Source organism: Hoplias malabaricus, chromosome 1 (genome assembly GCF_029633855.1).
Source record: "Hoplias malabaricus isolate fHopMal1 chromosome 1, fHopMal1.hap1, whole genome shotgun sequence".
NCBI classification, from domain to species: domain Eukaryota; kingdom Metazoa; phylum Chordata; class Actinopteri; order Characiformes; family Erythrinidae; genus Hoplias; species Hoplias malabaricus.
The window spans coordinates 52589277-52616246 of NC_089800.1; the positions used below are offsets into that span (position 1 = coordinate 52589277).

At 39.0% G+C, this 26970-nt stretch overlaps 1 protein-coding gene across 2 annotated transcripts in view; it reads right to left on the minus strand.

Annotated features, from left to right (window-relative positions):
- Positions 1–1999: 1999 nt before the first annotated feature.
- fgf12b (fibroblast growth factor 12b) overlaps positions 2000–26970 on the minus strand; it is a 48092-nt gene continuing 23121 nt past the window's right edge. Inside the window, exons 1-5 of one of the 2 annotated variants that reach the window (XM_066666723.1) lie at positions 21288–21638; positions 14533–14643; positions 11363–11466; positions 7516–7714; positions 2000–6558 (exon numbers count right to left, since the gene is read on the minus strand). In XM_066666723.1, coding sequence (XP_066522820.1) covers positions 6428–6558; positions 7516–7714; positions 11363–11466; positions 14533–14643; positions 21288–21486 — 744 coding nt within the window. In that variant the 5' untranslated portion in view covers positions 21487–21638 and the 3' untranslated portion in view covers positions 2000–6427. Of the gene's footprint in view, positions 6559–7515; positions 7715–11362; positions 11467–14532; positions 14644–21287; positions 21639–26970 lie in introns of those variants that run through there. The other variant, XM_066666724.1, reaches the window with a different exon arrangement.

The following is a 26970-nucleotide window of genomic DNA, read 5'->3' on the forward strand; positions in this document are numbered from 1 at the left end:
GCTATAGTGACTATTGCTGTGTTTAGAAGCAGGGATGTGGTTTCAGAGTGTGTGTGATGGTGACGTAAGAGTTAACTGTGTTGCGTGTGAGCTCCTCTGGCGCCCTCTGCAGGCGGAGCAGTGGACTGGAGAAATGTGCTGCGTCAGCAGGATCTCTGCAGCATGAACTCCCTCTCTCTCTCTCTCTCTCTCTCTCTCTCTCTCTCTGTCACACACACACACACAGAGTACTGATGTTATGAATCTGCTGCTGGAGCACCAAGTGTGTAGCGTTTATTTTTATGGGACACAGATTTTTACCCTTTTTAGATACACTGAGAACACACTGTGTATCTCTAAAACAACTGGCAATATACGAAACACTCTGAAGCAGCTGCACATGAGTCTACTATTTCTCTCCATGCTCAATGCCAAGTGTGGGCTAGAAGGGTATAAAACTGAACTCCCTGCACTGAGCACATTCCACCAGCAGAGGTTGCAGACTGCATATTGTACATATGCAAACACCCCCCCCCCCACACACACACACAAACGGGCTATGTGCCATCTGTAATTCAGTATAAAGAGATCACATCTGAGTCAGCAGAGAGACTGTGTGTGTGTGTGTGTGTGTGTGTGTGATTAAAATAAATGGGGATGTGGGTCTGATAAAGAGTGTATGGTATAACTGATGTTATTGCAAGATCTTCTCTAACACACACACACTTGTTATACATTTTGGGGACATGACATTAACACATGACACTTGCTAATTCACTCTTTCACACACTATCATGTAAACACACACACACACACACAGGGATTTGGTTAGGCCACTGTTTAGAAGGATGCCCCCCCCCCCCCTCTCTCTCTCTGTTTGTTCTTCCTTGGTATTGTCCCTTTAAACTAAGCATCACTGCACTATTTAGAGATGCGCAAAAATATCTTTAAAAAACTTGTCACACAGCAGCAACAGCACTGTCTCTGTCTTTTCTCTCTCCTCTCTCTCTCTCTCTCTCTCTCACTCTCTCTCACTCACTCTCTCGCTCTCTTTCTAACACACACACACACACACACACAGTTTTGTCTCCATGGTTTCAGGAAACATTACATTGACTTACATCAATATGGTGGTGACTTACCATAACTTAACATTTAACTTAACATTCATCTCACACCCTCACCCTCAGCCCAGAACCTTCACTCTAAGATCCTCACGAATGAATAGAGAAGGGGTTAGTGTTAGGGGTTTGATAAGGATAGGCATTATGGTGTTAGAATTAGTGTAAACATAGGGTGTTAGAGTGAGGGTTTACACTAATTCTAACACCATAATGCCTATCCTTATCAAACCCCTAACACTAACCCCTTCTCTATTCATAAACTAAACCCTAACACTAACCCCTTATCTATTCATAAACTAAACCCTAACACTAACCCCTTATCTATTCATAAACTAAACCCTAACAATGGATGAAGCACCAAACAAAAGTTTGAGCCCTCATTAATATATTACCCATTACATAGTTTAAATACTGCAGTATGCAACCTAAGGTTTGTAGACACACAAGGCATAATATTCATTCATTCATTCATTCATTCATTCATTCATTCATTATCTGTAACCCTTATCCAGTTCAGGGTTGTGGTGGGTCCAGAGCCTACCTGGAATCACTGGGAGCAAGGCGGGAATACACCCTGAAGGGGGCGCCAGTCCTTCACAGGGCAACACACACATTCACTCACACACTCACATCTTCGGACACTTTTGAGTGGTGTTTCTGATCCACAACAGACCTGTGATGAGCTGGTGTCCACTGGCTTTTGGACGTGTAGAAATGCTTGTGTGTGTGTGTGTGTGTGTGTGTGTGTGTGTATGTGTGTGTGTGTGTGTGTGTGATTGGGAGAGCGACAGAGACAGAGAGAGATAGAAAGAGATATTTTGAGTAAAACACTATGACCCCAGGGTTCGGTTTCATAATTTTTTTAATTGGTAAATTATCTTTTCATCCTGCTGTTCTTCTTGTGATGTTTGTTCATTTGTTTTGTTTTGTTTTTTTTGTTTTATTTTGTTTTGTTTTTGTTTTTTTTGTTTTGTTTTATTTTTTTTACATTATCATGGAGCAGTATGTGGTTCATCATTAAGGTGCAAACATTAACAAACACAAACAAAAAAATTCCTCATCTTCAGGCAGTAATCATTAAGATATTTTCTCTCAGATGCAGTCAGACATCTTTATTACTCTGAAAAAAATGACACAGTTTACAAGTGATTTACACTGAAAAACATCTAGACTGACCACACAGGATCACTATGTAATTCTACAGTTACCAACTGTAGTCAATCTGTTGCTCTGCATACTTTGTTACCCCCCTTTCCCCATGTTCTTCAGCGCTCAGGACCCCCACAGAGCAGGTGTGATGTGGTGGTGGATCATTCTCAGCGCTGCAGTGACACTGACGTTGTGGTGGTGTGTTAGTGTGTGTTGTGCTGGTGTGAGTGGATCAGACACAGCAGCAGCTGCTGGAGTTTTTCAACCCTGTGTCTATTCTCTGTCCACTCTGTGAGACACTCCTCCCTCGTTGGTCCACCTTGTAGATGTAAAGTCAGAGACAGTAGCTCATCTGTCGCTGCAGAGTGTGGGTGTGGGTCGTCCTCTAGTCCTTCATCAGTGACACAGGACGCTGTCGGCTGGATGTTTTTAGTCGGTGGACTATTTTCAGTCCAGCAGTGACAGTGAGGGGTTTAAAAACTCCAGCAGCACTGCTGCGTCTGATCCATTTATCACACAAACACAACCAAAATTTTAAAGCCCCACTAACCACAGTGGCTGTTTACAGTGCCTGTGATATTGACACAGGCTTGAATCTCAAAAAATGGAAAATTATATATATATATATATATATATATAGCTCTGATTGGTCGGCTACTGCAGGCCACACCCCTTATCTGTGTGAGGTTATAGAAGCAGGTCCCTCCACATCTAGAGTCTTTCCAAGAAAGGAAAGATCCTAATCTGTTGTTGCTACTGTTGTTCATGCCGTTTACATTAACATCAATTAGGAGTCATGTGACCAGAGGCTCCGCCCACAATCACGATTCTGTTCTGCAATGGAAAATGGAAACTGAAACAGGGTGTGGTTGGTTCTAGGTTTGGGTTGTAACAGATCCACGCTGTACGTCACTGACCAGTGGGGAAATGGCGTTAGCGAGCCAGTGTCCCCGTTTTACCTATTCACTGTGACTTCACTTGTAAACGATATCATTTTTTTTTACAGTAAACCAGCCAGTGCCACCCACACCTTCCTACAGACCCCACCCCCAAACCATAACCAAGCCTCCAGAATACAGACTCCACCCCCAGAATGTCCCTTCGACCCCAGACCCATCCCCTCCGACCCAGACCCGTGCAGGTGATGCTGGTGCTGCTCTCCTAATGGAAGACTTTTCCCAAAACCCCACCCACTTTCAATAAGTACTTCTGATTGGCTTGTTCTGACCAATGAGCTTAAATTAGGACTGAGCTGGACCTCAGTGGCCAGTTAGGATCAGACTTACTTCAGTGTATATTTGTGTGTGTAAAGCAATTTAGTCCAGTCAAGTGTGTGTGTGTGTGTGTGTGTGTGAGGGCAGTCTGTGCTTTTGGCAGGAACAACACGCAAAGGGACTGTGTACAATCATTTGGAGCTCACAGACACACACACACACACACACACACACACACACACATGAAATGAGATCAGATAGGACATGACCGATATGTCGTTATATTACTGATATTACAGTGTAATTTTATCAATAACGATCAGAACTGCAAAGATAAAGCACTGTTTGTCGTTTGTTTTTTTATTGAATGAATAACAGACAAGCTGTCAATATTTTTTAATCAATGCAACATATTTGGGGTAAAATTGTACGGTCAGATTTATGTAGATAATAAATCATAAATATGAATAAAGTTATTGTTACAAAAATTATTGTGATTAATAATTTGACAGCTTGAATGTTTTATAGCAATATTTACAGGCACTGAGATTTGACAAATGACAATCACATCCATCAGTAAAGCACTACATTTTTTTCGACTAAGTAAAATTTCATTGTCCAATGGTATAATTTAGCAAAATCCATAAAATTGGTATTGGTATCGCTTACAGAATAATCGTATCGGTCAGGCCACACATGAGACACGATGAGAGATTGGAAACACTGGCTCAAATCAAAGTTATGTAGAAATTAGTGCAAAATGGGAACCCAGTGTTGCACACACTTTTGTACATCAGAGCCTCGCTCTCTTATTTGCATATCATTTGCAAACCACACCTTAGTGTTTTGCCTCATTTACATATACACAAAACACACTTTAACTATGGGATTAAAAAAAATACAAAAAATGCATTCAGCAGGGTTATGGGGCTGTGGTGTTTCCATGGCAATTAATTAGTAAATACACTTTCTGTACACACTTCTACTAAAATAATCAACTAGTAAGTGTGTAATTATTATTGTTAATTATTTTCAGCTGTTACAGTTCATACTGACATTGTTGATTATGCTGATCATTATTTTGATTATTTACTTCATAATCAAGATTTTTTTTTCATGTTAATATTTTGCACAAATTTACACACACACTGATCAGGCTTGAGTTTGTACACATTCACTCATATAAAAGAAATCTGTCAACGCTAACACATTGATAACATGTTTTTTTTTAAATGTGTTATTAGTTTATAATGACAACACAATTGTTTTAAAAATAGCTTGACAGTGCTAGTAAAACCGGTGAAAACAATATTTTTTTTACAATCAGATTTGCTCGTACGCAACTATGACAAAGAGAAGGGCCAGTGAAGTCAAACACAACAAGATCAAACACCGATAAAATCTGGACATGCTCATGCAGGTTTAAAGAGAGGCAAGCTTACAGTGTAACTTTAGTCATTTAGCGTAAATTAGCAGCTTAGTGGAATAATAATAATAAAAAATTAAACGTAATAATAATAATGATAATAACAATAGGTTTTAAAGGTGTTTAAGGGGGATTTTCCGAAAGTATTAAGACATCATTAAAAAATTAACTGTGGTTTCACCACTGTTTTTGTTTTTATTCATAAAAGCAGCAATTTCTTTGTCCATCCCCCAAAGACCTCGTCAAATGCTACAAAAGAAAAGTCAAAACACAAAGAGACTGTGAGTGAATTAAGACGAATGGCTGTGGAGAAAGTCCGCATCGCAAAATCACCTTTGTAGGGCTATTTCCAGCACCACAATCTGAATACAAGACAGGGCCAAAACAGCTACTTGGCTAGATAGAGCTACCTAAGTTAAGTTACTAGCTAAGTGTGGGTGAAGTAACTCACGTTAGAGATAGCATTTTGCTAATATCTGTTATAAGCTTTAAATAAAACATGGAATGTTCTCTTTATAGTCTTTATAGCATCTGGTTCACTGACAGACAGATAACTAATACACCATTAGAAATCCGCTAGGGGCGTTAGCAGAAATGAGTATTGATTGTAGAGATTGTCATTTTTCACCATGTTTTGAAAGTTTAGCTTTAACAGTCATGGTTCACCAACTTGCACAACTGGATAACTGAAAGCTAAAGCTAAAATGCTAATTGTGTTCACTAAAGTGATTTATACTCGCTAATCTGGTGTACAGTAATTTAATCCAACAATAAATATGACCATAACTTAACTATTTTATTTACCCAATACTAATGTGAGCTAGCGCACCGACACTTCAGCTAGCTTGCTAGTTTGCTAGCATCCACTCCATAGGGCACTCCTTCTTCCCAAGATGTTTTATATTCGAGTTAAAATATTTGCTATTATATCCCTATATCCAAAAAAGTTCCACTGAGATCATAACACAGACCTTCAGCCAATCACAGACCAGCACTCTGGCCACACACTTTTTGGCCAATCAGGAGCAAGCTGTGAAATCCCCCTCCACTTTTCTTCTTCTCCTCCCCCTTTCCTTACCCACAAAGAAAGTCAGAGCAAACAAGGAAATGATCGATAATCAATAATCAATAATCTATAATGACCAAAGCGACACAGAAAAGCGTGTGAAAAGTGCGTTTGTGTTCATCAAATCAACGTGAGACACTGTACATGGCTTAAAGCTTCATCTTCCAGAACACGTACACACACACACACACACACACACACACACACATTCAGCAGGCTTTGCATAAAATGTCCTTGTTTCAGATGTGTGTTGTTTGATTTCTCAGAACTCTGCAGAGTTTCGTCCTTTTTTTGTTTGTTAGTTTTTTGTGTGTTTTTCATTTGTTGTTTGTTGTTTTTTTGTTTTTCTGTCAATGATGATGATTGTGTGTGTGTGTGTGTGAGAGAGAGAGAGAGAGAGAGAGAGAGGGTGTGTGTGTGTGTTTAAGATAGAGAGGGGGCGGGGTTAATGAAAGAGAAAGAGAGAGAGCTAGGACTCGTCCTGCTCCTGCGAATCTGGGTTTAACTCTTTCCCTCCATTCATGGTGGGAGTTCCTGAGTCTTTCCTGGAGCGCTGCTTCTCTTCGATCTCGTGCAGAGATGGCTCCTTATACATACACACTGCACACAGAGGGGATAAGAGCAGGAGAGGAGAGGGGTAGAGGGAGTAGAGGAAGAGGAGAGGAGAAAAGGAAGAGAGGGCAAGGTGAGTACATTTACTTAATTAACTGTCCACACCGCAGTTTATAGTGTAAATGTCACATGAGTTCACTACCCAGGAGATGAAGAGAGGGAGAAGAGAGGAATCAAAAAGAGGAGCAGTAGTGGAGGAAAAAGAGGAGGAAGAGATGGAGAGGAGAAAAGAGCACTTTTCCACTGCATTATCCTACACTATACAACTCATCTCTACTCTCCTTTTCCACTCCTCCACCAGGTGAATCAGGTCCTGGTTATGGTTCTGGAAGCGAGTTCTTGTTTAGTTGCTGTTCTCTCGTGGTTCAGAGCAAGTCGAGTAGGGACTAAACCGTGGCGTGTAAACCTTGCAGAGCGCTGACTGTCCAGAGAGAGTTGTCACTCTACGCCACGCAACGCAGACGTCCAGCACCAACTCTCCATCTGTAAAATCTCCAGCTGCAGCAGAGATCACGTTTGTTTTTATCCGACTCACGACGACAGCTCGTAAAATTACGCCGTGGTCTTTTGAAGAGGTTCAAACGTTCCTTGGATCAGTGGCCGATGAAAGAATCCAGCGAGAGCTGGACGCTGCAACAAGGAAGAAACAAACTCTACTGATCTGTCTGAACTGATGACGGAGCTGTGTTCAGTCCCAATCAACAGCAACAACACGACAATACACCATGAGTAAACACCTCTTAACGTTACAGCCACCGTTGTTGTGGTTTCCAAAGACCGCTGTTTCCATTAGAGACGGGGTTTGAAGAAGATGTCCAGTAGAGTCCAGGTAAGTAGGTACCATGCAGTGGAAAAGTACTACTGAGTACCACTAAAAGAGTGCTTTGGAGAACTAAGATCATCCTGTATGCACTTGTGTGTGTGTGTGTGTGTGTGTGTGCTCACCCTCGATAGGTCTGGGTACGAAGTGGGAGCAGGGTTTGGTTTTCTTGACACGGTTCCCCTTCATGATGAGGCCGTCTTTGTTGAGGCCAAGGAACCAGGCCCTGCCGCTCTCATGCTGACGGTACAACGTTGAGGAGTAAATGACGTAGTAATTCTCAAAAACACTCTCCTTAAACTTACACTCCACCGTAAACACATCCTACAGAGAGAGAGAGAGAGACATACACAGAGAGAGCGAGAGAGAGAGAGAGAGAGAGAGAGAGAGAGAGAGACATAGAGAGAGAGATGTAGAGACACAAAGAGAGAGATAGAGAGAAAGACAGAGAGACACACAGAGAGAGAGAATGAGACACAGAGACAGAGAGACGGCGTGAAAGAGAGAGAGAGAGAGAGAGACAGAGAGAGAGAGTGAGATAGAAAGACAGAGTGAGAGAGAGACAGAGCGAGAGAGAGAGACAGAGAGAGAGAGAGAGAGAGAGAAATAATTGAGTGGAGTGAAGTTTCTTTAAGCCATTGCAATAAGTCACAGTGACCCTGTGTGTGTGTCTGTGTGTGTGTGTGTGTGTGTGTGTGTGTGTGTGTCTGTGTGTTTGATTAACTGGGACACACACAGACACACACACACACACACACACATGCACAGGTGTTCAGGGTGGAGAAAACCAAACAGAGCAGAAATCACCTGAGGCTCTTGCGCAAAGACAGTGTTAAAGGGGAATTTCACCAATATTCCAAAATTCCCAGTTTAATTGTGTGGTTGAGATGTAAACACATTGATGAAGAGTGTTGTATTTCTCTAGAAACTTCCTGAGTCAAAATAGTGGACAGTGGATGTGAATGGAACCCAACATCATCCTCTAAATTTTCCTCACCGAATGTGAGGACAGTAAATGGTGGGGGGCACACGGCTGACATCTGACCATAGTTTTAATCTGCCATCTTCAGTTCATATAAAGTTCTTTAGCTGTGTGGAGGTCACTGCTGGTGGAGGTGGAGAGGATATAAAATGCTGGGCTTTTGTTTGAGATGGCGGGTTTTGTTCACCATCACTGGAAGGAAATTATCCGCTAGATATAGACCTGGATACTGTCAGCAACTTTCAATGTCTGTATCCCAAACACACACACACACACACACACACACACACACACCTCAGTATCAGTTCATTTACACTCATCAACACTCTCACACCTTCACACAGAACTCAGAATAACACGCAGATCAGCTGTCCATTCACACACACATACACACACACACACACACACACACACACATAAATATGGAGATACATCTGAGAACAGACTGTGTGTGTATATATACAAGGTGAGGCAAAAGTCTCAGGACATCCTTTTATTTCAGAAACTAAAAAGGAAATGACATATCTGATTACCCCAGCGATGGGGAGGGGCCTTTCTTTTAGGCCATGTCTGGAACATCCTGAAAGCCACTATAATGGAAAAGGGCACGTTTTTCCATTGAGAAGGTGGTCATGTAGCATATCAAAAAAGACCAAAATTGTCTTAGAAATTGATTGATGCAATCAGATTTAGAGTATCTCTTTTGGATCAAAAGTTATCAACACAGAAATTTGACAGCTATTCTTTGTCACAGGCTCGACCAGACTCTAAATGCTCAGCGCCATCTTTGGTCAGAATGAATGGAAACCCAGTTTTCTGTACCACTGTTGGGTAGCGCTGAGCATTTAGGGTCCTTTAATGAGCCTTTAACAAATAGCAGATGATTTTAATTTTCTGTGTTGATATCTTTTGAACCACATGAGAAATTGCAAACCTGATTATGGCAGTATATATATAAACGTAAAGCGTGTACAACTAACTGAACAAATTTAGGGTAAAGCCTGGGGAGATCAGCTGATCCAGACTCCAGGCTGCTTTGATGTATTAATTGGAGTCTCTCTAATGTATTATATATTAACATATGCTTCATGTAGATGGATAAATGAACAGTGTAGACACAGACAAATACACACACGGTAAAAACACTCCCCTCTCTCCACACTCACCATTGACATCCATTATTTTTCTGGACACTTATCCTAATATAAACTACTAAACCTAACCCCTAAATCTAACACAAACACCTATACACTCACATTCCTTCATACACAAACTCACATACTGTAAATTAGTAACAGTTAACACCACACTCACACGTATTCCTATGATACACAACTGTACTTATACACATTATAGTACAACACACAACAACTCCACAGTAGTACATAACACCACACAACAGACCTCACCTTCCACCACACAGCTGAGTGCAGACCACAAACACACACTGGACCAGAACAAAAGTAATGTCATTCAACTCTGTTGAAGCGATACATACCGCTCACAATGCGAAGCAAAGCAGCACAACTTAACGGATGAAGCTTGAAAAGACACAACACACAATCACGCAATGATCTCACACTCTCGCACTAATACACACTGGCTTATTGATAATGAGTGTGTATTAAACTCCCTCTAAACAGAGTGACTATTGCAGACTGTAATCAAGAGGTATATGGTCTTTTGTTTAGAAAAACAACATAATGGGAAACACATCATATTAAGTGGGCATTGAGAGCTAGATATGTTTTTGGAGAATGCCAGATTAATATCAAATAGAATCCCCTGGCTGGCTCGCCAATATTTTGACTTGTCGGGTTATTGGAGAAGTTGGTGAGTATAAACTAGGCAGAGTCTCAGAGAGAATTGGATTTACTGGAGGGTGTTAGTGTCTTACCTAGGTGTTACAGGGTCACATTGTCATTCACTCTCTCCCACCATAAGAATATTTTTACTGTATTTCCCAAAATCATAATTTTACAGTAACTTTTAAGAAGGAAAAAAATTAACTTTCAATGGAAGTGAATTTTGGAGTGTTTTTATTAGACCATTCTTCATGAAATTGAACCCAATGTGAAGGACTGCTTCTCAAATGATGTGGTAAACCAAGTTACATGAGTTATGTGTTTTTAACTGGACCACGACCTTATGCAGATTATAAAGACTGTTATCACCCACAGAAGTTCCAAAAAACAATCTCCCCCACCAAGCAGGTTATAGACCAGTGATAAACAGGCTGAGAAGAGACAGAACAGCTCTGAAAAGTGACCTTAAACAAAGTATGAGGGAATTAATATAAAATATTAAATTAATATATATATTTAGCCTTTTTCTAAAACCAGATACATGTAGTGAGCACCAAATCATTTCATACATTTCACTAAGCATATTGAACATAGATGTAGTTGGTCACCTTAAGGTAAAGAGGCACCAGTCCATATTAAATAAATGATACAACAGTTACATTCTGGCAGCAGTCCATCTTAAATGGTGTTCAGTTACACTATGTTGGAGTAGTTATATTTTGGAGCAAATCCACCTTAAATAGTGCAGCAGAAAATCATAACAATAAAATAAACAACAAACAAATCTCACTAAATTAATAAAAATAATTTTAAAAAATTGCATCTTAAATTCTTCATAGCACTGTCCATTCCTCCATAAACGGTTCAACAGCTACATTCTGCCACCAGTCCACAATAAAAGCTGCAGCAGATAAATTTTAATGGCAGTCCACCTTAAATGGGGCAGCAGTTACTTACTGGCAACAGTCACCCTTAAGTGGATCAACTCTTTCTGAGGCCAGTGATAAAAAATCGGGTAAATGTTGTGCCATGTAAGGTGGACTGTAGCTAATGGATGATTTAAGGAGGAATAGATGGTGCCCTGAAGATTCTAAGGAGCGAGAATGTATTTTTATTTAGTTCTTTTTTTCATATTTGTTTTTTATTGTTTTGGTTTCGGTTTCAGAGCACAAAGAGCATACTTACTGATGTGTAAAGGAAACCTTCAGCATTCATGCCCACGTAGAGACCTGCTTTCACTCCCTGAATCGCCACCACCCTCAACCCCACAGGAATCAGATTAAACAGAGCTGCAGGAAAATAAAAGAGGTAAGAAAAATATAGGAGAGAGAGAGAGAGAGAGAGAGGGAGAGAGAGAGAGAGAGAAAGACAGAGAAGTGTGAGATCAGGAATCAGATCAAAGCCAGGTGGTTGTAGTAGATGAGACTGATTCAGTCTCTGGGTAAATCAAAAGGAGAGAGAGAGAGAGAGAGAGAGAGAGAGAGAGAGAGAACAGGGGATAAGCAGAGGAGTGTGGAGGATGAAGGGAGGAACAGAGGGGGAGGACGTTTGACAGAGAGAGAAAGAGAGAGAGGGAGATGTGTGGGTTTGAGAGGATAAGAGCACTGTTCACACGGAATGCAGGGTACATGCCAGATGAGGAAGTGTGTGTGTGTGTGTGTGTGTGTATTTACAGAACAGTTCTGAAGTGTGCACCTGTAGAACTCACAATGAAGAACACACACCTGTAGACCCTCTCAGCTTTCCATTAGTGTTCACTTTATTTTAAAGGTTGTATTGTAAAAAGCTCAGGCACCAGATTCTACCCGCCACACCATTTAAGGTGGACTGGACTGCTCTAATTAGGTGCTTAAGTAAGAGTGTGTTAACTGTATAACTGTGTAGATCTATAATTGTATACCTCTGTAGCTCTATAATCCTGTAAATCTGTATATTAATAAACCTGTAGCTATAGAACTCTATAACTATATCTCTAACTGCATAGCCTCATAGCTCTGCAGCTCTATAACTCTTACACTGTACCTCTATAGATTTATAACACTGTAGCTCTATATCTCTGTACCTCTATAATTTTATAACTCTGCAGCTCTGTAGACCTATAATTCAAGTTTTTGTAATTCTTTAGCCTTATAATTTTGTAACTCTATGACTCTGTAACTCTACAACTCTTTAACTCTCTAGCCCCAGATCTTTTTATGTCTGTTGTTCTATAACTTTGTAACCCATTATTTCTGTAGCTCTATAACTCTATAAACATGTAGCTCTATAAATCTGTAAACCTGCAAATCCTTAGCTCTATAACTCTGTAAATCTATAACTCTCTATTACTCTGTAACTCTGTAATTCTGTATCTGCCGCTCTCTATAATGGTGTAAATCTGTAAAACTCTAACTCTCTAACTGTATAACTTTGTAAATCTGTAACTCTACAAATTTATAGCTCTATAACAATGTAACAGTATTTGCATTATTCTGTAACTCTAACTCTGTAAGCCTTTATTTCTATAGCACTGTAATTCCATAACTCTCTACAGTAATGTAACTTGTTAATTTTGTGACTCTGTTGCTCTGTAACATACAGTATTTTTTAAACATTTGGAGCTGTTCTGTAGCTCTACAAATCTGTAGCTTTGTTACTGTGTAGCTCCGTAATCGCAGGTCTGTTCTATCTACTCTGTAGATGTTCTGTGACTCTCATCAGTTTTTATTTTTGCTGGAAGGCACCCAGAATTCAGCAGTTTCAGGTGTCCGCCGGAGATCGATATCTCTCCCTTTAGATAAAACAAGTTTACCCAACTGCTGTCAGATAGAAAACAATGAAGTGTTACACGAGAAAGCCCAGAGGCCAAGGTTCTCTCTCTCTCTCTCTCTCTCTCTCTCTCTCTCTCTCTCTCTCTCTCTCTCTCTCTCTCTCTCTCTCTCTCGCTCTCTCCCTCTCTCTTTCTCTCTCTCATGCTCTCTCTCTCTTTCTCTTTTTCTTTCTCTGGCCAAGAGAGGCTTTTTTTGGGGCAGATTAGCTGTAAAATGCGAAACAAAGCAGTGTGATGCTCTAGTCCTCCTCCAGCTTCAGCACAGAACTAATCCTACTGCTGAGATAATGTGAGCCACACAGATAAGAGCGGGAGAAGTGAGAGAGAAGAGAGAGAGAAGAGGAAGATAATCCGACTCGCACGCACATCCCTGGGAATCTACACACACCAACATGAGTGGGCACATTCAAATCCCACTCTGGAGGAGAGAGAGAGAGAGAGAGAGAGAGAGAGAGAGCTGAGATACGATCCTCCAGAACTCAGGATGATGTGTGTGTCCATGCATGTGTCTGTGTTTAATCTAACACTGCAGTACAACACCTGATGTTTATGACATTAATTTCCAGTAACTGAGTACACTCAGTGTTAGTGTTTTGTGTGAGGCTGAGAATGTGTTTGAGGCTTAGATTGATTTTGTAGTGGAGTGTGAGTATAAGGTTTTTGAGGTATGAGGTTGAGACTGAGCTTGATCGTGAGAGTCGGGTTTCATGGGGAGGATGAGGTTGAGAAAGTGTGTGAGGTTGTAGTTGAGCGTGAGGGTCTGGGTTTTGTGTGTGAATGAAGTTGCTCAGGTTGAGGATGAATATAGCATTTAGTTTGAGGTTGAAGTTGAGTGTGAGGTTAAGTTGGGTGTCAGGGTCAGGTTTTGTGTGAGGTTGAGTTTGATTATGTGATTTAGTTTGCAGTTGAGGGTGAGCATTGAGTTCAGATTGAGTGTGAGGGTCAGGGTTTTGTGTGAGGTTGAGGTTGAAATGTGTGAGGTTCAGGTTGAGGTTATAGCTTCGTGTGAGGGTCAAGGTTTTGAGGATTAGGATAACGATGAATGCTGAGGATGTGGTTGAATGTCAAGTTTTGTTTAAGGTTGACTGTCCATGTGAGGTTGAGGTTGGGTATGTGGATAAGTTTGAGGTTGAGTGTGAGGTTTAGGTTGAGACTGAGTGTGAGGGTCAGGGTCATGGTTTTGTGTGAAGCAGAGTTTGAGTATGAGTTTTAGTTTGAGGTTGAGGTTGAGCGTGAGGGTCAATTCGGATCTGATCCCAAACACCTGTGAGAATCTGCTCACATTTCCTCTGTTCCCCAGCTCCGGTAATACTGTCAGTTCCCTTTTGGGATCTGGGCTCAGATCACATTCCTTCACTTAGAGGACACGAGGGTATGCAAGCAGTCTCACACACACACACCCACACACACACACACACACACACACACACACTAAACTTTAACTGAGAATGTTGGAGCTGAAGGTGGAAAGAAATTATAAGGTTTTGTGATGTTGTGTGTGTGTTTGTGTGTGTGTGTGTGTTTGTGTGTGTGTGTGTATACTTACTATAATCACTGTTCTCATCCTTGGTCCCATCAATAGTTCCATCTGGTTGCATCTGAAGGTAATACCCCTGTTCACTGAACAGCCTCGTTACTATCCCCTTCAGCTGAGGCTCTGTAACACACACACACACACACACACACACACACACACACGCACGCACACACACAGTTGTAACATACAGTAGCTGTACTTTTTCATGTATTTAAATCATAATTCATGTTTACACAACACTTTTAAACCTTTTTAAAAACATATTTTTGCTCCTGATTGGACTACATATAAGAGTTGGTTTTCGTGCTACTTAAAAAATAACAAAAGAGTAAGTTCCGTTTGTCTTTGTAAGGTTAGAGTAAGAGTTCGTACTGTTGTGCACACGGACTGTACATTCAAATATATTTTGACAATTGTCAGTGTTTACGTAACACATAAAATAATTTCCACAGAAATGGGAAAATTCACATTCCCTGCCTAGATCCTGTGATAATATGGGACTGTTAAACAGGTTCCATTACACGTTTTATATGACTAACCTCAGTCATCCACAGAATGCCCTTAAACCTACATGTTCAAAGCCGTCACACATTTAATTAAGCACTAAGTGCTTCCAGCAAACTGTGCTCTCACTCATTTAAACCATGAAAACTGCACCAGTTTAACACTGCATACACACACTCATAAACCTCATAGAGCTCAGAAAGCTTCTCTTCCACAGAACGGGGCCAAAAGCTGGAAAAAAAATCTGGAAATGGTCTGTTAAATACAGCACAGAAATGCTGTAATCTGAACAAAATTCTGAAATCCAAATGAAACTCTGAAATCTAAACAAAGCTCTAAAATGAAAAAAATAAGAATAGAAAACACTAATATAATCTGAATACAGTTCTGATACAAAAAAAAAAACACTAATATAATCTGAACACGGTTCTGATACCAAAAAACACTAATATAATCTGAACACGGTTCTGATACCAAGAAAACACTCATATAATCTGAATGCAGATCTGATACCACACACTAATATAATCTGAAAGCGGTTCTGATCCCGAAAAAAACCACTAATATAATCTTAATATCGTTCTGATAACGAAATAACACTAATTTAATCTGAACACGGTTCTGATTCCCGAAAAAATACTAATATAATCTGAATACAGTTCTGATACCAAAAAAACACTAATATAATCTGAACACGATTCTGATAATGAAAAAGTACTAATATAATTTGAACACTGTTCTGATACCAAGAAAACACTAATATAATCTGAACGCGGTTCTGATATCGAAAAAACACTAATATAATCTGGAACACGGTTCTGATACGGAAAAAACACTAATATAATCTGAACACGGTTCTGATATAAAAAAAAAACACTAATATAATCTGAATACGGTTCTGATACCAAAAAAACACTAATATAATCTGAACACGGTTCTGATACCAAAAAAACACTAATATAATTTGAATACGGTTCTGATACAAAAAAAAAAAACTAATATAATCTGAATACGGTTCTGATACCAAAAAAACACTAATATAATCTGAACACGGTTCTGATACCAAAAAAACACTAATATAATCTGAACACGGTTCTGATATAAAAAAACACTAATATAATTTGAATACGGTTCTGATACCAAAAAAACACTAATATAATTTGAATACGGTTCTGATACAAAAAAAAACCTAATATAATCTGAATACGGTTCTGATACCAAAAAAACACTAATATAATATGAACACGGTTCTGATACCAAAAAAACACTAATATAATCTGAATACGGTTCTGATACCAAAAAAACACTAATATAATCTGAACACGGTTCTGATACCAAAAAAACACTAATATAATCTGAACACGGTTCTGATACCGAAAAAACACTAATATAATGTCAACACGGTTCTGATAACGAAAAAACACTAATATAATCTGAACACGGTTCTGATACGGAAAAAACACTAATATAATCTGAACACGGTTCTGATATAAAAAAAAACACTAATATAATCTGAATACGGTTCTGATACCAAAAAAACACTAATATAATCTGAACACGGTTCTGATACCAAAAAAACACTAATATAATTTGAATACGGTTCTGATACAAAAAAAAAAACTAATATAATCTGAATACGGTTCTGATACCAAAAAAACACTAATATAATCTGAACACGGTTCTGATACCAAAAAAACACTAATATAATCTGAACACGGTTCTGATATAAAAAAACACTAATATAATTTGAATACGGTTCTGATACCAAAAAAACACTAATATAATTTGAATACGGTTCTGATACAAAAAAAAACCTAATATAATCTGAATACGGTTCTGATACCAAAAAAACACTAATATAATATGAACACGGTTCTGATACCAAAAAAACACTAATATAATCTGAATACGGTTCTGATCCCAAAAAAACACTAATATAATCTGAACACGGTTCTGATACCAAAAAAACACTAATATAATCTGAACACGGTTCTGATACCGAAAAAACACTAATATAATCTGAACACGGTTCTGATACCGAAAAAACACTAATATAATGTCAACACGGTTCTGATAACGAAAAAACACTAATATAATCTGAATACGGTTCTGATACCGAAAAAACACTAATATAATCTGAACACGGTTCTGATACCGAAAAAACACTAATATAATCTGAAAACGGTTCTGATTCCGAAAAAACACTAATATAATCTGAACACGGTTCTGATACCGAAAAAACACTAATATAATCTGAACGCGGTTCTGATAACGAAAAAACACTAATATAATCTGAACACGGTTCTGATACCAAAAAACCACTAATATAATCTGAACACGGTTCTGATACCAAAAAAACATTAATATAATCTGAACACGGTTCTGATACCGAAAAAACACTAATATAATCTGAACACGGTTCTGATACCGAAAAAACACTAATATAATCTGAATACGGTTCTGATACCAAAAAACACTAATATAATCTGAATACGGTTCTGATACCAAAAAAACACTAATATAATCTGAACACGGTTCTGATACAAAAAAAACACTAATATAATCTGAACATGGTTCTGATACCGAAAAAACACTAATACAATCTGAACACGGTTCTAATAATGAAAAAACACTAATATAATCTGAATATGGTTCTGATAACGAAAAAACACTAATATAATCTGAACACGGTTCTGATACCGAAAAAACACTAATATAATCTGAACACGGTTCTGATACAAAAAAAAAACACTAATATAATCTGAACACGGTTCTGTTACAAAAAAAAACACTAATATAATCTGAACACGGTTCTGATACAAAAAAAACACTAATATAATCTGAACATGGTTCTGATACTGAAAAAACACTAATACAATCTGAACACAGTTCTAATAATGAAAAAACACTAATATAATCTGAATATGGTTCTGATAACGAAAAAACACTAATATAATCTGAACACGGTTCTGATACCGAAAAAACACTAATATAATCTGAATACGGTTCTGATACCAAAAAACACTAATATAATCTGAATACGGTTCTGATACCAAAAAAACACTAATATAATCTGAACACGGTTCTGATACAAAAAAAACACTAATATAATCTGAACATGGTTCTGATACCGAAAAAACACTAATACAATCTGAACACGGTTCTAATAATGAAAAAACACTAATATAATCTGAATATGGTTCTGATAACGAAAAAACACTAATATAATCTGAACACGGTTCTGATACCGAAAAAACACTAATATAATCTGAACACGGTTCTGATACAAAAAAAAAACACTAATATAATCTGAACACGGTTCTGATACCAAAAAAACACTAATATAATATGAACACGGTTCTGATACCAAAAAAACACTAATATAATCTGAATACGGTTCTGATCCCAAAAAAACACTAATATAATCTGAACACGGTTCTGATACCAAAAAAACACTAATATAATCTGAACACGGTTCTGATACCGAAAAAACACTAATATAATCTGAACACGGTTCTGATACCGAAAAAACACTAATATAATGTCAACACGGTTCTGATAACGAAAAAACACTAATATAATCTGAATACGGTTCTGATACCGAAAAAACACTAATATAATCTGAACACGGTTCTGATACCGAAAAAACACTAATATAATCTGAAAACGGTTCTGATTCCGAAAAAACACTAATATAATCTGAACACGGTTCTGATACCGAAAAAACACTAATATAATCTGAACGCGGTTCTGATAACGAAAAAACACTAATATAATCTGAACACGGTTCTGATACCAAAAAACCACTAATATAATCTGAACACGGTTCTGATACCAAAAAAACACTAATATAATCTGAACACGGTTCTGATACCGAAAAAACACTAATATAATCTGAACACGGTTCTGATACCGAAAAAACACTAATATAATCTGAATACGGTTCTGATACCAAAAAACACTAATATAATCTGAATACGGTTCTGATACCAAAAAAACACTAATATAATCTGAACACGGTTCTGATACAAAAAAAACACTAATATAATCTGAACATGGTTCTGATACCGAAAAAACACTAATACAATCTGAACACGGTTCTAATAATGAAAAAACACTAATATAATCTGAATATGGTTCTGATAACGAAAAAACACTAATATAATCTGAACACGGTTCTGATACCGAAAAAACACTAATATAATCTGAACACGGTTCTGATACAAAAAAAAAACACTAATATAATCTGAACACGGTTCTGTTACAAAAAAAAACACTAATATAATCTGAACACGGTTCTGATACAAAAAAAACACTAATATAATCTGAACATGGTTCTGATACCGAAAAAACACTAATACAATCTGAACACAGTTCTAATAATGAAAAAACACTAATATAATCTGAATATGGTTCTGATAACGAAAAAACACTAATATAATCTGAACACGGTTCTGATACCGAAAAAACACTAATATAATCTGAATACGGTTCTGATACCAAAAAACACTAATATAATCTGAATACGGTTCTGATACCAAAAAAACACTAATATAATCTGAACACGGTTCTGATACAAAAAAAACACTAATATAATCTGAACATGGTTCTGATACCGAAAAAACACTAATACAATCTGAACACGGTTCTAATAATGAAAAAACACTAATATAATCTGAATATGGTTCTGATAACGAAAAAACACTAATATAATCTGAACACGGTTCTGATACCGAAAAAACACTAATATAATCTGAACACGGTTCTGATACAAAAAAAAAACACTAATATAATCTGAACACGGTTCTGTTACAAAAAAAAACACTAATATAATCTGAACACGGTTCTGATACAAAAAAAACACTAATATAATCTGAACATGGTTCTGATACCGAAAAAACACTAATACAATCTGAACACAGTTCTAATAATGAAAAAACACTAATATAATCTGAATATGGTTCTGATAACGAAAAAACACTAATATAATCTGAACACGGTTCTGATACCAAAAAACACTAATAAAATCTGAATATGGTTATGATACCGAAAAACACTAATATAATCTGAATACGCTTCTGATACAAAAAAAAAACACTAATATAATCTGAACACGGTTCTAATAACGAAAAAACACTAATATAATCTGAACATGGTTCTGATAATGAAAAAACACTAATATAATCTGAACACGGTTCTGATACCAAAAAACACTAATAAAATCTGAATATGGTTCTGATACCAAAAAAAACACTAATATAATCTGAACACGGTTCTGATACAAAAAAAACACTAATATAATCTGAACACGGTTCTGTTACAAAAAAAAACACTAATATAATCTGAACACGGTTCTGATACCGAAAAAACACTAATATAATCTGAACACGGTTCTGATACAAAAAAAAACACTAATATAATCTGAACACGGTTCTGTTACAAAAAAAAACACTAATACAACCTGAACACGGTTCTGATAACGAAAAAACACTAATATAATCTGAATATGGTTCTGATAACGAAAAAACACTAATATAATCTGAACACGGTTCTGATACCAAAAAACACTAATAAAATCTGAATATGGTTCTGCTAACGAAAAAACACTAATATAATCTGAAAACGGTTCTGATACCGAAAAAACACTAATATAATCTGAACACGGTTCTGATACCAAAAAAACACTAATATAATCTGAACACGGTTCTGATACAAAAAAAAAAACACTAATATAATCTGAATACGGTTCTGTTACAAAAAAAACACTAATATAATCTGAACCTAATATAATCTGATACATAAAAAATTTCTTTTGTGATGATAACTCTGCTGATGGCTCAGACAAACACACACACAAATCTAGTCAATATACATCATATGTTACTTGACCTCAACCTGTTCAGAAGACAACGCTAACTGCTCAGTTCTATATATATTAGCATTGTACTGAGTTGATAGAGAGTGGAGACCCTCCCATCCAAACAGAGAAAGAAAGAGTTTTTGTGTGTGTGTGTGTGTGTGTGTTTGAGAGAGAGAGAGAGAGAGAGAGAGGACAGTTGCATTGTCTTGGACTTGTTTACGGATGGCTGTGGCATCACCAGCGATCAAACTCCAAATGAATGAACCAAATTCAGTTAGTAGTACATTTATATTTTTTATTGATCCGAACGATGGACACTTATATAACATGACATCCATTATTGGAAGTGCACACAGACGTTTTCTCTGACACACACACACACACACACCCTCTCTCTGACCTGGTTTCCGGCGTACAGGTCTCTTCTTGCCGCTGCAGAAGCGCACTTTGCTGAAGACCCCGAGGAAGTGTCTGCCACAGAGTGACCGTGGCTCTTTGCTTGGACTGGAGCGCCGCTTCGACGCCGCAACTCTCTCGCTGTTGGACTCACGTGCCTGTCGCTTCTGACGAATCAGAGAACTCGCAATTGCCGCCGCCATGCTGCAAGCGTGTGTGTGTCAAGTCTGAGCGGGTGTGTAAAGTTCAGAGTTTACAATGTATTTACATTACAGCATTATGTTTTGCCCAAACAAGATCCACGATCAGAACTATGAAGAGAGAAGTGTGAGTGTGTGCAGCGTGTTTACTTCATGGCCTTTTCTTGTTCATTGGGCTGTTAAGTTCAGATCTTTGCAAAGAGGAAACAAATTTTTGCTACAAGTGTGTTACATCCACTTCATGCAGACACTGATAGAAAATGGTGGAAAAATTTGCATCTAGTTTTTCTTACCTGAGAACCAAGTCTAATACTCTGCCTTCTCTAGAGTTGTTCTAGAACTGCTCTAGGACACTTGTCTTTTTGACAATTGTTCGGCCTTACGGATGAAAGTCAACATTCAAAATTTAATGTAAAGACGGAAGAAGAATGAGAAATTGGAGCTAGTTTTACGTGAAGTTGACTTTATAAAAACAATAGATAATAAAAGTCTAGAACTGACGACTGAAACTGCGTGTAAGGCGTGTGTGTGCACTGCAGTTCATGATCATGCGCATCCAGAGGTTTTGTGGTTAGTTTACATTACAGCGTTCACATCTGTGATAATAATTCAGCTTTATACGATGAGAGGAGTTACAACCACGTTCAAATCTACACGCAGAGAATACGGGTAGAAAAGGTAGCGTGTATTAGTTGTGGCAGGTGGTGTGTTACATACACCTTCAGAACTCTACTCTGAGATCAGTGTTGATGAAAGATGAAATGAACAGCTCCAGTTGTTTTACACTGTGTTTACATTACAGCATTTTGTTCTGTCGTATTAACTATATATACTTCAGCTTTACAAACAAGATGCGAGTTCCTACGGGTGGTGTGTAGCACCTACGTTCGAGACTTCGCGATCGATGCTAATGGAAGATGGAGAAAAACTAATTGGCGGATGTCTTACGTAAGGCTCACATTTTTAGAAAACTCACCTGAGCACGAACCATCGCAGCTCAGAACTAGTCTAGACCTCTGACTGGACGCCTAAACCTGCTCGCATCTTAGCGACGCGCCCACGGAGCCGGCGAGAAAAGTGCTGTAAATGTTGTAAATGATGTAAATGCACGGTTATGGTCTTTGCTGCTCCCTCGCACTCCATCAGAAGCTCCGGTCTTACGTAAGAGCATCAGAAGATCCTTCACATCTGTCAACAAATTGGAGAATCCATTTAAAAATGTGGAGTTAGGAGGGCATCACGCACTCTGGAGGCACACTCTCCACTGCACGAGATGTTTAACATCCAGCACGGAAAACTCACAAGGAGCCAAAAACAAGGAAAAACTCCCGAACAACCAAAACGGATTGGAAGCGTAACAGAGCTGCAGCGATCTGAGCGCACACTCCTCCAGTCATGCAGAACACACAGAGGAAGGTTGGGGGGGTGCAGTGAGAGAGTGAGAGAGAGAGAGAGAGAGAGAGAGAGAGAGAGAGAGAGAGACTGTATGTGTGTAAAACAGAAGAAGGAGGAGGAGGAGTGTGTAAGCTCAGGATAAAGTGAAAACATCTTTCCCCGAAGCCTCTCAGAGAAGGAGCTCGTCACCAGTCCTCAGTCTCAGTAATTATTCATCAGTGTTTTAGAGCAAAAACAGCACAGAGCAGAACCTCAGGTCCAAACACATGCAGCAGCTACAACATCTCACCCAGCCAGCTAACACCCAGCTGTGCACAACTACACCTCTGTAATATTCACTCCACTGATATACTCCCTTGTAAAGATTAATAATGGACCCCTGGGTCAACACACCTATTGATTTAACTGCAGTAAAGAACATGACCGAAGATCTATGTATGCCTGTAGAGATTAACCCTAGACTTCTAATTCCTTCTAGAGTTTGCCCCTGGAGATTTTGTGTAGTTTGCCGTACCCATGCAAATTTAATTTCCAGAGGACTATTCTTCTGTAAAATCACCACTATTGAGTTAATCATGTTAGAGTGCACCCCTATACCTTTCACTCAAAAACTCCAGAGAAACTCTAGAGAAACTCTGGACTATCCGGTCTGGAAATGTCCCAGAATGGTCCTTGGTGAACAGCAGGTGGTATTCTGTGTCAACTGCGTTTTTGCAGTAGGAAATGTTCAGCGTGCTTTAGGCATGGGACAGCGACTTTGCCACATGGACAGGAGATACAGCAAATTCTCTGTGTAGTTTGCCCTACCCATGCCAAACTCATTCCCTGAGATTTACTCCTATACCGACATTCCCCTTACTGATCTAATCCCTGAAATTACCCCTGTATATCTATGTGATGAGATACATCTTTGTAGAATTTACCCCTGGATAACTACCACATTTGTAATTTGACTTACCTTTGCAGATTTCATCCCTGAAGAGCTATTCTTCAGTAAAATCACCCCTATTTATATAATACCCTTATAGTGTACTCCTATACCTCTATGTCATGTCAGTTTACCCCTGCAGATCTACCCCTTTGTGCAGTTTGTCCAACCCATGCAGGTTTCTTCCACTGTGAACTGTTCCGCTTAAAACATTCCTGTCTATCTAATCCCTGTAGAGTTTACCCCATATGTGTGTCTTATGTAAAAAGTACCACCCTGTATTCTACCTTGTAGAATATACCTTTACATATCTACCCTATTGTGTAGTTTGCCCTACCCTAGAAAATTCATCCCAGGAGAGCTATTCTCTGTAAAATGACCCCTATCTATCTAATCCCTTTAGAGTGTGCCCCTATATCTCTAGCTCATGTCAATTTCATTCTGCTTTCTTGCAGGATTTACCCATGGAAATCAACCCCTTTGTGTCGTTTGCCCCACCCATGTCAAGTTCATCTCCTCAGATCTCTATGCAGACATTCCCGTTATTGATCCAAACCAGGGGTTCACAAATTTGTTAATCTATGGGCCAGCTCAGAGATTTTCAGTCTTTCAGGGGCCGGATTGCAGCCAGAGAAGAAAACATACAGGAAAAAAACACTATACACCTTGTCGTAACATCAAATATTTTGTTAAAGTCGTTTTGATTTTGAGATTAAAGTCTTAATATTTAGAAAATGTAAAGTCACAGTGGAGTACAGGACGGCAGTTTGTTAAATATCGAATCTCCCAAAAAACACTGGATTGAATTGGCCCTAAATCCCCATCGCAGCTGGGGACACTGTCCCTTAATGAATACAAGACGTGATATGGACGGCGTCTCTCACGCAGCTGCGTGTTTACAGCACTTCTCCTGTAAGTGGTGTGAGTTCGGGAGGCGGGACTCGGAGTAGAGAACCAGATTTCAACTGTTTTGTACCAAGTTCATCGACTAGACACTGCAGGACGGCTGTGTTGTAATTTTTGCCTAAATGACTGTGAGGGACAGTTCAGTATTCGCTGGATTGGTTTATAGACTCAACACCTTTGGACAGATAACATGCATGTTAAAGCAGCCAGTCAAATGAAAGCAGTGGGCTGTATATAGCACACGGACCGTACTTTGAAGAGCCCTGATCTAAACCCTGTAGAGTTTACCTCTCTACCTGTTCCTGATGTAGATTTTACCTCTGGAGATCTGCTTACATTTGGAATTGACCCCTGGAGGGAGATGAAACCCATGCAGAGTTCACTCCTATAGAGTTCCCCTCACTTTGAAGCCTTAATAATGCAGCCCTGACCTTTTACAGTCTGTCCAGGTCGAAATGAGAAAAGCCTTTTGACCGATCTCCAACATGGATTATAACAGGGCTGTGTGTGGGAGCCTTAGGTAGAGGTTTCTAGAGAGTGCCCCCTATCTGTTAGATAGATATGGTGCTGGGGGGAGGGGGAGAAAAGAGAAGGGGAAAATGTTGGAGGAACACATGGATAAAACTGATGCATTTAGCTTCCAGTCAGTTGCACAAAGAGCTGCGAGATCATTTCTGTGCTCTTCAATAAAGAGGACAATCTCTGTGACCCAAATAGATCATCACACTCTCATCTCAGCGCTGTGATTATTTTATCACAGACAGAGAGAGAGAGAAAGAGCAACAGAGATAGAGGGAGGGGCGGGGTGTCTGTGATCTTTAACTCACACATACGTCAAAAACAGAGGTGCAGTCCACAGTTGGCTGCGCATGGAGGAACTGTCACGTGACTTTAGGCTTCCAGCCTCACATTTGCAGAAAAGTGTGGACAAATGTTTTCAATTCATATGAGAACCCAAGACATGCTCAAGTTAGGGGGCATTAATACTTCAGTTTCACCATGGCAACGCATGCTGCTAATATATTCATTCATTCATTCATCCATTATCTGTAACCGCTGTAGTCACTGAAGCTCTACATGCTTGGAGGAGTACATTTTACCCACTAGGGGGGGATAATACCTTAGCATCACCATGGCAAAGCATGCTACCAATGTTTTTTTTCTGAACTGCTGCTAATATAACAGCAATGGAGCTCTATACATTTGAAGGAGAACATAGGGGGCAGTATTACATCAGTATCACCATGGTAACACGTGCTGCCACTGCTACATTCCGAAGTACTCTTTACATCATTAGAGCTCAACACACTTGGAGGAGACAATATCACTCAGTAGGGGTGCAAAAATACATTAGCATCACTACCGCTGTGCGTGCTGCCCTCCCCCTTTATTCTGAACGACTGCTAACATAACATCATTACAGCTCTATACACTAAATGCTAATTCTGACATTTTGCTACAAGATGCTTGCACTGGCTAAAATGCTGAGCAATGGGGAGTGGGAGGGCCATACTGCCCACCCAGAGAATGAGAAAACAGCTATAGGGTCTGTCCCAAAACCTAGTGAGCTGTCTACATAGAGAGCATTTTACGTCACACTGTGTGTTTTGACGACACGTAGGCTGCCTCAGTTCTTAGACACTTTAAATATGGTGCCTACAGAGACACCTTAATCTGTGTGAATTTTAACAGTGTCAAACCGTTCATCAGCCACAATGACAATCCCATGATGCAGTGCAAGCACAACTCCCATCTGATTCGCTCTTCTTCCAGAGCAAACATTTAAAATTGCAATAAAAGCTTGGAGCGCAGAATTCATCGCTGTGAAACTCTGATGCTAGCCGCTGAGGTAAGTAAACATAGTAGGTAAAAGGTAGTGTGCAGTGGGCAGGAATGAGCCGTGATGCAGTCTCTCTCTAACTAGAGCGTGTCAGTAATCTGCCTCATGAGGGTCAGATGTTGGTTTGAATGCTACTGACTTAAACACCTGCCTATGGTGGTGGGACAGACCTACACTCTCTTATATTCTGATTTACAGAGGGCTATGGCATCACGAGGATTAAATTCATGTTCGCCTGGTGTTAGTACCAATAGTATGTATTGTATATAAAAAAAATCTGTGGGATAAATTAGTGGCTAAGTGTGGTATGTTATTAACAAGATGTAAATTAAGTGTTAGCATTAGCAGTAGCCTTAGAGTCTGGTCTCTAGTAGCAGAGACACTGCAATGGGCTGCTGCCGATGGAAAGGCACACAAG